The sequence below is a fragment of the Boleophthalmus pectinirostris genome, unplaced genomic scaffold (genome assembly GCF_026225935.1).
Source record: "Boleophthalmus pectinirostris isolate CB_2022bp ecotype Guang Dong unplaced genomic scaffold, ASM2622593v1 HiC_scaffold_19, whole genome shotgun sequence".
Classification (NCBI taxonomy): Eukaryota; Metazoa; Chordata; class Actinopteri; order Gobiiformes; family Gobiidae; genus Boleophthalmus; species Boleophthalmus pectinirostris.
Genome location: NW_026571140.1, coordinates 21,223,758 through 21,236,938, shown reverse-complemented (window position 1 = coordinate 21,236,938; position 13,181 = coordinate 21,223,758). Strand labels below are relative to the sequence as shown.

Here is a 13,181-nt window from a genome sequence, read left to right as displayed (position 1 = left end):
AAAGTTAGAAAGTTCAGAAAACAAGTGATTCTTAAAAGTCTTAAATAATTCATATGAAAATCTTTGGTTGCAGTGTCATGTATTCTCAAGCTGTGACACAGATGTGTGATAGGCTATAGGTAGCAATGTGGCTGAGCTCTGGCCTTCCTCTTCTGTGTACTAAAAAAAATCCATACAGGATTTTAAGTGCATTTCTGCTTATGAAAAATGGAACAGCCCAAGCTTTTTTTCTAAATCACACATTCTGCTACCACGAGATTAGAGTAGGTGGAGAGAGCAACTCTAGGACACTCTGGAGCTGCAGAAGTCTTGCAGTGCAGAAATACATTTTCACATAAAGCTTTTCATAAACAGTACCTTTGTAAACATAGGACAGAAGACGATTGCAACAGTGACCTGATGAACAAAAATTAGGTATTGATATTTATTCATTTTCAATAATATCTCTTATGGAACAGTACAAGCCTCTTCAAGAGTAACAGTTTAATAAATAATATTAATAAATAAATCTACTGCTGCTACATGACATGTAAAAGGGGAAGACAAATGTAAACATGAAATAAAACACCCACTGGTCACAAGCCAGTGAGTAGGGTGAAACAGGAATTTAAATATAAAGGATGTTTAAATCTTGATATTTAATTCAAATTCAAACGATATGTAAAATTAAATAAAATGTTATGAGGGAAATCTAAAACAGCCTGCAGTACACTTTGTGCTTCCAGTTGCACTTTTCACTCTACAGCGGGGTATGGGGTAACATGCACCAGGTTATACCAGGAGAAGATATTTGAAGGAAGAGAGGAGGGGATCACAGTGTGGAGTCCCGGCAGAGGACTATCTCCAGCTCTGTCCGGTACAGTTTGCCCTCATCTGACAAAGCCATGATGCTTTTCTTGTAACCTTTCAGCTCATTCGAATCCACGTCCTGAATAATAAAAGTTATATTTTTAGGATTCAGCATTTCAAATAGGAAATTAAAAAAATATTCATTCATATTAAGTTTGTCTATTTCAAGGGTTCCCAAAGTGAAGGTCAGGTTCTATGGATACCAGTTTCTCATGACTGATATAGACACATACTCTTAAAGTAAAAACCTGCTGTGTCAGCAAAGATCCTGATTGAGATTTCCTTAACAAAATGAACCAATTCATAGTACTTAATTTCATTATTTTTACTCTAAGCAGTGTCAGAAAGTCCAGTGCATGAGGAGACAAATGCAAAGGTTGTATAGGCTAGTTAATCCATCTGTACTCTATAAATGGCCTTTGAAAAGAAACTTGAACTGAAGAATCAATGACTGACTATTCATTACCATTTTGTTCTTGTCACAGAGGTCTTTGAGCAAGGCATCAAGCTCCTGCTCATCGATATATCCATTCCCGTCCTGAATAAAGACATGTAGAGGCATTTAATTAATGCCAAATGGCAGGATTCACTACAATGACTTTCATCATTTACCTTGTCATAAAAAGTGAAGAGTGCGTCAAACTCTTTCACTGAGATCCTGATGCCCTACAAAAAGAAAAACAAGAAATGTTGACAACTGAGACATTTCTCAAGTGCATTAAAAGCCCTGGCATCAGATCTAGACCTGATATTAATCCATGCAGATTATGATAACTAGGGCTAGAGTTGAGTTAATCCTGATCAGACACTCTAATCCACAGTCAGAAAGGAATTGTTGATCTTCTCCCCCTGAGCTGAAATCTACATATGTCAACACACAAGATGAATACACATATACAGTGTCAAAATGTCACCACAGCCCATACATCCACTGGTATTTGTGGGGTTAAATCTTGTTACATAATGCCTTTATAATCCCAGAGTCAATCACTTTAGTATATATCTTTTACATTATACAACATTTATTCAACTTAATATATAATTGTGTCTGTCAACGCAAATGGAATGTGTCAAGAGTTGTTAGTCAAGATTGGTGAATATTATAGTCAACTGAATCATTAAAGTCACATTCAAAGTTTATCATTTGTGTTTTGTAGATGAAGATGCTCAAAGTTGTCTGAAATTAATGTCAGACATTATGAAATGTCTGAAGTTAACAAGATTGAAAAAAAAAAAAAAAGTACCTCAAATTTTAGTAAGAAGTTTTCTTTCACTGGCAAAAGTCTGCAAGAAACAAGTGTTAGTTATTAATTACACAGCAAAAACTCAAATCTGGCCAAGTTAAGATGACTTAAGATTTAGTTTTATCATGATTTGAGTAAATTTCACTTGACAAGTAAAATTATCTGCCAGCGGAATAAAACTGCTTCTGGCTACACTTAAGATAAGAAAAACTGTTTGCACTTAAAATAAGAAACAAAATATAATGTTGCTTGAATTAAGAAAAACATACTTATTCCATTGGTAGATATTCTTACTTGTCAAGTTGAATGTACTCAAATAAAGTAAAATGTTCTTAATTCTTAAATTTTAACTTGCCTAGTAATTACTTTTTGCAGTGTGTTTTTGAGTTGATATGTTTTGAGGTAATAGATATATACTCACCTAGCCATTTCAGAGAGTCCTAGTTTTCCATCACCATTGAGATCAAACATCTTGAGCTGAATAACATACAGACATTGTGTTTTGAGTACTAAACAGTAGTAATATCAGTTTATAAGCAGCGTATAATATAACATATATAACCAACAGAAACTGCTTAAATAGGGCAGTTGAACATGTTGGGGTTACAGATGGTAGAGAGATGCTGGTGGCTACAAAAGTGATGGCTCAGCACAGCAGCTGAACTGATGAAGTCCCGCATTGATGCTGTTCATTCATGTTTTTAAAATTCAAGACACCAGAGTCATTACATTTAAGAGGTTGTAGAGAATCAACCACAAGATCAGGAAAAATGTATGCGAATATTTAATGTACTGGGAGAATTCTTTTTATAAAAATACTTACAATAGTATGTGTGTACTCGGTGAGCTTCTTGTCATCAAAGTTTCTGTTGGCCTTTTTCAGCAAATCTGAGAGAAACCCCTGATGAGAAAGAGTGAAATGCACCAGTCATTTAGTTATGTAACAGTAAATCTGTCAGAATGTTGGGTCAAAAGGAGATTTGTGTGTGTCTCCTGGGTTAGGTACAGAGGGCACACAGGGTTTGGTTTATATTTTGGTTTTGGACACAAAAAAGGGACTTGTGGTCTTGTAGAGATAATCAAATCCACAGCAGCTGAGCACTAGCACTCATGCCTCACAGTAAGAAGGTTCTGGGTTCGATCACTGGGCCATCCAGGCCTTTCTTTGTGGAGTGCATGTTTCTCCCCATGTCTGGATAGGTTCCCCCATTAACCCAAAACATGTTGCATAAGTCTCCAGGAAGAATAGCTGATAGCTAAGGTCAATTAAATACAATCAGTCAATTAACCTACCCAGGAACTACAGGTGGAAATTAGCAGTGGTGCTACAACCTGGTACAATGTATCTCTTCTGTTAAGGTTAATGTATATTGTGCACTGTCCCTGTCTCATTAAATAAACTAAAGCAAGTACTGGCGAGAGAGAGACAGAGAGACTAAAAGTACTCAACGCAGTTATTATTACTGAGTAGAAAATTGTTTGTATTGTATTATAGTGGTTTGTAATTTTTACTTTTATTACTATATTAATAATAATTGTGTGCTATGACCATGCTGCTACTCATGTAGTCTATTACTTTACACATTGCCTGTGTAAGAAAGTTTGCTCTCCTTATGCTCTCATATAGTTTTCTACAATGAATGTATGTATGTACAATATAACAATAAAAAATAAAACTGTACTCCCATCCATGTCACAATACCTTTTAGTCTGTGATTCAGTGCTTAATAATGCTCTCTATTCTCTACCTATCCACTCCTTATGTACTACTCACTCTCCTTGTTGTTCCCCACACTTACTGACAGGTGGATTTATCCAATTACAGTGAACCGCAAACTCTCAAAAGAAGAACGTGGAATTAGTTACCTCACAAAAGGCACAAAATATATAATGAAAACATATAGTACATGAATGATGATTTTGGCTGTTGAAAATTGTGGTAATATTTTGCCAAATCACCCATCCACAGTACAGTAGCACAGTACAAGTTTCAGATTTTTATCTGTATTAATAAGCAATTATAGGCTTAATGTTTAATTACATGTTATACAATTAAGTTTGCTTACCTCCAGCTCATTGGACTCAATGTATCCGCTCCGGTCAGTGTCATACCTCCTCCAGGCCTGAAGGTGAAGAGTAACAATATTCACTTTTACAAACAACTTTAGTCACAACAACATAAATAAGGCTAGCCAGTGGTTTATATATGATCAGTATACAGATAAAGGGCACTCTGGGGTGTCTTCTACCAAAGTGTAAATATAGTTTTTGTCACGATGCTTATCAAAGATGGATACCTAAGCTCCCTCCAGTATTCTCCAGCTTAGCCCAATAGAAAGCTGCACTCCATTCATAATGTATGGCAGTCTGAGAATAGCTTTGAAGACCTGCTGCACTAAGTGGACTGCAGAGAGCATGCAGTGTGGCTTATGTCCAATTGCACTAGACCAGATGTTCAAGACCCCCTCTTTTACCGCTAATTATTTTCTCCATAGGAATTGAAGGCGTATTTATCATGAAGTTGTATGCTTTTCTGACTGGCATGCCAATAGGTCAAGGGTCACGTCCACTGCTGGGGCAGGAGAAAACAATCTTGGCTTTTAGTATTACAGCATGTTATAAATATGCAAGCCATTAGGTATAGTGGTCCTACATTTTCCACAGCAGATAAAAGCTACATCTCACAACTTGCCTACCAATTCAGCCAGCCTTTGAAGTTAAATGATGACTGCAAATGGCATGTTTCACATTTATACATTAGTTATACCTTTAAGTTTACGCAATAAAACTCAGAATTTATCCATCATTTTAACTGCTACTCATAAACTGTGCTTTGTATAAAAATATGCAGGAAATATAATTGCAAACAAATTTATTACAAACACTTTATTCACTCTATTGGAAATGCTATAGAATATTCCTGGGGAGCAGTTTAAATATAATGCCTCTTAACTGGTTGTGTACATCACAAGTCATCTCTTTAAGTTTTTACGCAGACTTGCTTTGCTTTCATCAAGATGAAGCCATATGTGCTTAATGCTGATCCAGAGTAATGTGCCATCAAACAAGCCTCTTTCTCAAAAGCTGAATTTATTTTAAGTAATTCTTTTTGACATTATGCAAATCTTAAACATGATTTCCAGTAGGGTACAATATATGCCTCACTTCTTTTTCAGGTCAAATTAGGAATATCTTCTAAAACTAATTAACAAATGTGATTAATTAATTAGTTATCATTTTACCCAAGATTCTAAAAAGAAGACGATGTTTTCAAAATCAAATTTCTTTGCAGGTTGGTTGTGGATATCATTGGTCCATGCATTGGTGGATATGTTTTGCCAATGAAATGTTACTTTAATGTACCTTCAATACATTAAAATATGGTTTGTTCATCCAAGGGCAAATTTTTATCTTAATATTTATTCTTTTATTCTTTATTGGTGATTATTTATATTGAAATGGTATTCAAATCATATTATAATTTGCACTTACAGCCATAAACTGAGAGCTGGATCCAACAAACTCCCTAAAACACAGCAGGAAGTTTTCCTCTGTCGGCAGAAGCTGAGCCAACTGCAGGTGAGAAACGGAAAAAGTATTAGAAACTACTCCATACTACTACACCTACTACTACAAAGAAGATTTTGTGTTACCTCTGACATCTCAATTTTCCCGTCCGAGTTCTTGTCAAAGCTGGACATGAACTCATTCATTTTCTCTCTGAATGTAGCATGTGACGGATCCTGGAGATTGATTAGGTAAGTGATACAGTGATGCAAAATTATTATTTAATCAAATAATCAAATTTTTTGACTTCACTAACCACTCCTGCCCCTCTTCTGGCCAGCTCCAACTCTCTGAAGAAATTCTCCAGCTCTTTTCCTTCGATATAACCATTTCCTGCAGAGCAGAAAAATAATCTTGAATTTAATCAATAAGACAAACTGCAATTGGTACATCTTCAAAGTTTACTAATGACACAACATTTTGAAATTTTTTTGAGGGACTGTACAGGCCTTGGTCTATAGGGGTGTAAAAGGGAAAATTGCAACTTCAGTTAAAAATGTTTGCACCTTAATTTTAGGCTGCTAAAATAATGGCACGTAATAGAAGTGTATTATATTTGCACTCCTTTGAAACTTGAATGCACCCTTAGCCAGTTTAGTCTGCACCCGGGGCTGGGACTATAGTGGTTTAGTTTAGACAGCAGTCTGATGAGTCTATGCTCACCCAAGAGAAGAGAATGCAGCCAAATAGATGCTTATTGGTGCATTCACTTCCCCAGGTCTTGTAACAGTCATGTGACCAGGCCAGAATGATTTAATACAATATTTTTTTTTTTCTGAATTGTGTCCCTCCCATTCAGGTTTAAATTCTCTGTGTAATCATAAGATTGAGTCCCATCTGTCTGCAACCCTGGCGGGGCCGAGTGTCCATCATTTTATGGGACAAAAATAGAAATTAATAATGTTATTTGGAGAGTGAGCACAACACAGATGTACAGAATAAAATGTAGAGCTCGACTGACCCCCTTCTTGTCTTAATCTCTGATCCTCTCATCTCTTGGGCTCCACACACACTGTTTTTGATAGGTGCCCCACGTCACCATCTGTGCTTTGGCTGAGTTGTCATTTCAAATAGAAATAAACCTCTATATGACATGGGCCAGTGCATATATAAGTGGCACACAGAGGTTGTGTTACATTATTTCACACTGCATATTGTGACTCCATACAGAAATAGTTACAAAATAATACATTTTATCAACACATCTGTGCACTTCCTCAAGAAACCTTCATTTATTGAGGCTTGGGACTAGCACTGGAGGTTCATGGACCCTAACTTTTTAGTGTTGTATGCACCACTGCATTGTGCTCACAGTACACTGCACAGACACAGCCTCTTTATTGACAACATTTTCTCATGCACCACAGCTCCTGATTGTTTAGTTTCACTTTAGATGGATGCAGCAGTGACTCAGAGATGCCAAAGGCAATGAAAAAATGTGACCAAAGAGGCACAATAATGGTTACATTTTGCAAAGAAAACTTGATCATTATTCTCAGTCATCATGTTGTTTTCCCCTTTATGGAGTTGGCGCTGCTGAAGGATCTGCAGTGGCCAGTCACCACTGCACTACAGCTGCTGTCAGAGGTCTGCCTCTGCTGCACAGTGATACATCCAGAACCAATTCATCATCAAATGTTCCCAAAAACAAAAGCTGCAATGAGCTGATATGTGAGCCATGCAGTTAGACCTACCAATTAACCTGTCTAAAAAGGTTTATAAACTTCACAGCAGATGTCTGTTGTGAGGTCAATGTCCATTTACCAACTAAATTAAATGTGTCCAAGTACATTCAGTTATCCACAGTATACACCACACTTACTTCATTCTGCAGCATCTGGACTCTCAAACAACCTACTCCACGATTCTGTTTATGGACTCCCTCCTGCTCTGCTCTAGAACAAGCTCGTGCCCCACTCTCCGTGCAGAGGGAGGACAGACTTCCTGACGGACCGGAGGCAGCGTATGGTTGACACTCAGACTTTCAGCACAGCAACTTCACAGGGCTGTGTACTTTCTCCTCTGCTCTTTTCCAACTTTACTGACTCCATAAAAACTGAAAAGTTTGCAGATGACACCACCCTCATTGGGCTCATCTCAGATGGCCTGATGGCAACAACCTGGAGCTCAATGCCCAAAAGACAGTGCAGATGATCGCAGACTCCACAAAAGTCACAGCCTGCCCTGATTGACATCCCCATCACCAGCATGGACTCTTTCCTCTTCCTCAGCATCATCATCACCCAGGATCTTTAGTGAGAGCGACCATCAGCTCCCTCATCAACCGGGGCCATGTACTTATTGCTGCATCTGAGGAAAGCCAATGTGCCAGCCCAAATGATGGTGCAGCATCACTGAATCCATCCTCTCCTCCTCCATCACCATGTGGGGCCACTGCCAGGGACAAAGACACAAACTGCAGGGCATTGTGCGCTCTCCCATATCTCCAAGACTTGTACAGTTCCTGGACTTGAGGATGAGCAGGTTGGATCGCAGCTAATCCTTCTGCTAGGACTCTGGACTCATGAAGACTTTAAAATGCATGCCACTTTAAATTAGTCACTTCAACAATATGTCATCTATTTTCTCTGCTAGTTTTGCTCTGTGGTTCTGTCCATTCTGTATATTTGTTATACATTAGTCCAGTTTTTTATTTATGTACTTTATTTTATGCATGTCCTTGATATTATTTTTTATATTGTTTTACCATCGGTGCTCTTTGTTTTATGTACCATATGGGGGAAGCACATTGTGAACTGTGTCCAATGAAAATGGATTCAGATACTGAAATGTTAATGTTTGACACATTATTTTATTTTTATTTTAGCTGTTATATTTAGCATAGTATTTAAATGTAAAAAGAGAAAAATCCCCCTTCCTTGAACCGTCACCTTATCGTGGTGGAGGGGTTTGAGTGCCTGAATGATCCCGGGAGCTATGTTGTCGGGGGCTTCATGCCCCTGGTAGGGTCACCCAAGGCAAACAGGTCCGGGGGGACGGGTCAGACGAAGAACGGTTCAGAAGCCCCTATGATGAGTGTACGAGCAAGGCCAGTTACGTCGCCCGGATTGGTGTCACCGGGGCCTCAACCTGGAGCCAGGCCTGGGGTGGGTGCTCGCCAGCGAGCGCCTGGTGGCCGAGCCTCCCCCCACGGGGCTCGGCCGGGCTCAGCCCGAAGGAGCGACGTGGGGCCGTCCTCACGTGGGCCCACCAACCGCAGGAGGATCCATATGGGGCCAGTGCAGAGAGATCTGGGCAGCAGTCGACGGCGGGGGCCTCGGTGACCAGATCTCCGGACATGGAGACTAGCTCTGGGGACATGGAATGTCACCTCGCTGGGGGGGAAGGAGCCTGAGCTTTTGCGGGAGGTTGAGCGTTACCGACTAGAAATAGTCGGCCTCACCTCCACGCACAGTTTGGGCTCTGGAACCCAACTCCTTGAGAGGGGCTGGACTCTCCATTTCTCTGGCGTTGGCCGCGGGGAGCGGCGGCGGGCTGGTGTGGGCCTGCTCATTGCCCCACAGCTCAGTCGCTGTGTGTTGGAGTTCACCCCGGTGAACGAGAGGGTCGCGTCCCTGCGCCTTCGGGTCGGGGACAGGTCTCTCACTGTGGTGTCGGCCTACGGGCCGAACAGCAGTGCTGAGTACCCGGCCTTCTTGGAGTCCTTGGGAGGGGTACTAGACAGTGCACCGACCGGGGACTCCATTGTTCTCCTGGGGGACTTCAATGCCCACGTGGGCAACGACAGTGACACTTGGAGAGGGGTGATTGGGAGGAACGGCCTCCCCGATCTGAACCCGAGTGGTGTTTTGTTATTGGACTTCTGTGCTAGTCACAGTTTGTCCATAACGAACACCATGTTCGAGCACAAGGGTGTCCATAAGTGCACGTGGCACCAGGACACCCTAGGCCGGAGGTCGATGATCGACTTTGTCGTCGTGTCATCTGATCTCCGGCCGCGTGTCTTGGACACTCGGGTGAAGAGAGGGGCTGAGCTGTCAACTGATCACCACCTGGTTGTGAGTTGGGTTCGCTGGCGGAGGAGGAAGCCGGAAAGACCTGGTAGGCCCAAGCGTGTAGTGAGGGTCTGTTGGGAACGTCTGGCGGAGCCCTCTGTCAGAGGGACCTTCAACTCGCACCTCCGGGAGGACTTCTCCCGGATTCCGGGGGAGGCCGGAGATATGGAGTCCGAGTGGGCTTCATTCTTGGCCTCTATTGTCAATGCAGCTGCTCGGAGCTGTGGGCGTAAGGTCTGTGGTGCCTGTCGCGGCGGCAACCCCAGAACCCGGTGGTGGACACCGGAAGTAAGGGATGCTGTCAAGCTGAAGAAGGAGTCCTATCGGGCCTTGCTGGCTCGGGGGACTCCTGAGGCAGCTGACGGGTACCGGCGGGCCAAGCGTGCTGCAGCCCGTGTGGTCGCGGAGGCAAAAACTCGGAGCTGGGAGGAGTTCGGGGAGACCATGGAGAAGGACTATCGGACGGCCTCAAAGAGATTCTGGCAAACCGTCCGGCGCCTCAGGAGGGGAAAGCAGTTCTTCACCAACACTGTTTACAGTGCGGGGGGAGAGCTGTTGACTTCGACTGGGGACGTTGTCCGGCAGTGGAAGGAATACTTTGAGGATCTCCTCAATCCCACCGTCACGTCCTCCGAGGAGGAGGCCGAGGCTGGGGACTCGGAGGCGGACTCATCCATCACCCTGGCCGAAGTCACTGAGGTGGTTGGCAAGCTCCTTGGTGGCAAGGCTCCGGGGTTGGATGAGATCCGTCCTGAGTACCTTAAGTCTCTGGATGTTGTGGGGCTGTCTTGGCTGACACGCCTCTTCAACATCGCGTGGCGGTTGGGGACAGTACCTCTGGACTGGCAAACCGGGGCGGTGGTCCCTCTGTATAAGAAGGGGAACCGGAGGGTGTGTTCCAACAATAGGGGGATCACACTTCTCAGCCTTCCCGGTAAGGTCTATGCCAGGGTACTGGGGAGGAGAATCCGGCCGATAGTCGAACCTCGGATTCAGGAGGAGCAGTGTGGTTTTCGTCCTGGCCGTGGAACACTGGACCAGCTCTACACTCTCCATCGGGTGCTCGAGGGTTCATGGGAGTTTGTCCAACCAGTCCACATGTGCTTTGTGGACTTGGAGAAGGCATTCGACCGTGTCCCTCGTGGTGTCCTGTGGGGGGTGCTCTGGGAGTATGGGGTCCGGGGCCCTTTGCTAAGGGCTGTCCGGTCCCTGTATGACCGGAGCAGGAGCTGTGTTCGCATTGCCGGCAGTAAGTCAGACCTGTTCCCGGTGCATGTTGGACTCCGCCAGGGCTGCCCTTTGTCACCGGTTCTGTTCATTGTATTTATGGACAGAATTTCTAGGCGCAGTCAGGGGCCGGAGGGGGTCCGGTTTGGGGACCACAGGATTTCATCTCTGCTGTTTGCGGACGATGTTGTTCTGTTGGCTTCATCGAGCCAGGACCTGCAGTGTGCACTGGGGCGGTTTGCAGCCGAGTGTGAAGCGGCTGGGATGAAGATCAGCTCTTCCAAGTCCAAGGCCATGGTTCTCGACCGGAAAAAGGTGGCTTGCCCTCTCCGGGTGGGTGGGGAGTCTTTGCCTCAAGTGGAGGAGTTCAAGTATCTCGGGGTCTTGTTCACGAGTGAGGGAAGGACGGAACGTGAGATTGACAGGCGGATCGGTGCAGCTTCGGCAGTGATGCGGTCGCTGTATCGGACCGTTGTGGTGAAGAGGGAGCTGAGTCGAAAGGCGAAGCTCTCGATTTACCGGTCAGTCTTCGTTCCTACTCTCACCTATGGTCATGAGCTCTGGGTAGTGACCGAAAGGACGAGATCGCGGATACAAGCGCTCGAAATGAGTTTCCTCCGCAGGGTGGCTGGGCGCTCCCTTAGAGATAGGGTGAGGAGCTCAGTCACACGGGAGGAGCTCGGAGTAGAGCCGCTGCTCCTCCACGTCGAGAGGAGCCAGTTGAGGTGGCTCAGGCATCTGTTCCGGATGCCTCCTGGGCGCCTCCCTCGGGAGGTGTTCCGGGCATGTCCCGCCGGGAGGAGGCCCTGGGGAAGACCCAGGACACGCTGGAGGGACTATGTCTCTCGGCTGGCCTGGGAACGTCTCGGGGTCCCCCCCGGAGGAGCTGGAGGATGTGTCTGGGGTGAAGGAAGTCTGGGAGTCCCTGCTTAGGCTGCTCCCCCCGCGACCCGGCCCCGGATAAGCGGACGAAAATGGATGAATGGATGGAAAAATCCCAGAAAGATCGCTACTAGAGATTGAGATTTTATCATCTGTATCTGTTACTAGGTCTATCTGTCACTCATCAATTGAAAACAGGAGGACCAAAACTAATGCCATCTAGAGTTGGCATCACTAAACAATTTGCAACCAGTTCAGTGGACTAAACGCTGGTCAACTTTCAGGACCCTCTCAAAAAACAACCCCTGTTGATGATAATGAATTGGATTTTCTTCTTGTGCACAGCTGATAATTTAAAAACTTTAACATACCGTCATTGTAGGCACGAAGGCTTGTGTGCAAGAGACGTTTATTTTCTTTCTACTTTTTCTTATCCAACATAGTTGAAGCGGAAAATACCCATTTGCTCCGCGTGCTGGCACCTTCACTTGTCAGGACCCACTCTGCACGTGTGCCCCTTTTTCATATAATGGTTTGGTTTCTTTGGCTTTTTATTAAGGACAGTTATAAATAAAACAATATGTCTATGGTGTTGAGTCAAAACATGCACTAATTAATTGGAGGAGATCTAATAATTAAAATGAAATTGTTGAAAGCATGTAAATGTGTTTGGTTTGTTTTGCGCGCAAGGATCAAGAAAATAAGATACAAACGAAAGAACTTATTTTAGTAAAAACTAAAGCTCAAACATCTTCTCGCAAAACGTGTCAAAATCCACAGGCATTAGTACTGTTTAAACAGGCTATAGAACTTTGCACACTCACCGTCAGAGTCAAAATGTTTCCAGATGTCAATGAACTGCGTCGCGGTGATCTCCGCCAGGTGCAGGTGTGGAGGCTGCTGCGCGTGGGTTGCCATCTCCTTGGCGCGTGCACTGATCCTTTGGATTGAGGGTGTAGTAATGGAAGATAAACTTCCCGTGCGCACTGCTCCTTCGCACTGACTGTGGGCAGCTTCTCTTCAGTCGGGGCTTTTAAACCCCCCGCGGCGCCCGCTGCTACTGCTCTGCACCAGCAGGGGCGCACGAAAGGCAGTGCTTTGTAGTAGTACTAGTACAGGAGGAGTAAGTACAATTACCGTGCAGGGATGGGGAGGACGGGGGGCTGAACACGTACAAGATGCATGCTATCATTAGGCTGTTATTATCAAGCAGTAATCTAACTGTGCCCTGATCTCTTGATCAGGGGCCCATCACTCTGATCCTTCTTGAAAAAAAAAAGATCCTACACTGAGTAGGAAGTCGAATTCACTCGAATGATATAGATTCAGACGATGAGCACAGTTAGACCATGGTCGCACAGACACACCTATATATCTATTTTGATAGTTAGATAAG

The 13,181-nt window shown here is 43.9% G+C and overlaps 1 protein-coding gene across 1 annotated transcript; it reads right to left on the bottom strand.

Moving 5' to 3' along the window:
• Positions 1–449: 449 nt before the first annotated feature.
• LOC110175492 (calretinin-like) lies at positions 450–12,776 on the bottom strand. Its single transcript, XM_020941681.2, has 11 exons — positions 12,610–12,776; positions 5,917–5,993; positions 5,747–5,836; positions 5,586–5,666; positions 4,160–4,216; positions 2,917–2,994; positions 2,515–2,570; positions 2,094–2,133; positions 1,462–1,515; positions 1,316–1,387; positions 450–928 (listed from the first exon to the last, which is right to left on the bottom strand). The coding sequence occupies exons 1-11, from the start codon at positions 12,701–12,703 to the stop codon at positions 812–814; spliced, it is 816 nt and encodes a 271-aa protein (XP_020797340.1). The 5' UTR covers positions 12,704–12,776; the 3' UTR covers positions 450–811.
• Positions 12,777–13,181: the final 405 nt, after the last annotated feature.

Bases quoted from the DNA above. Each gene is read 5' to 3' on its own strand.
- LOC110175492 (XM_020941681.2), bottom strand. From the start codon at position 12,703: ATGGCAACCCACGCGCAGCAGCCTCCACACCTGCACCTGGCGGAGATC. The intron at 5,837-5,916 runs GTTAGTGAAGTC...ATCAATCTCCAG, and splicing joins CCAGAAGAGGGGCAGGAGTG to GATCCGTCACATGCTACATT. The intron at 4,217-5,585 runs GTAAGTGCAAAT...CTTCACCTTCAG, and splicing joins CCAGCTCTCAGTTTATGGCT to GCCTGGAGGAGGTATGACAC.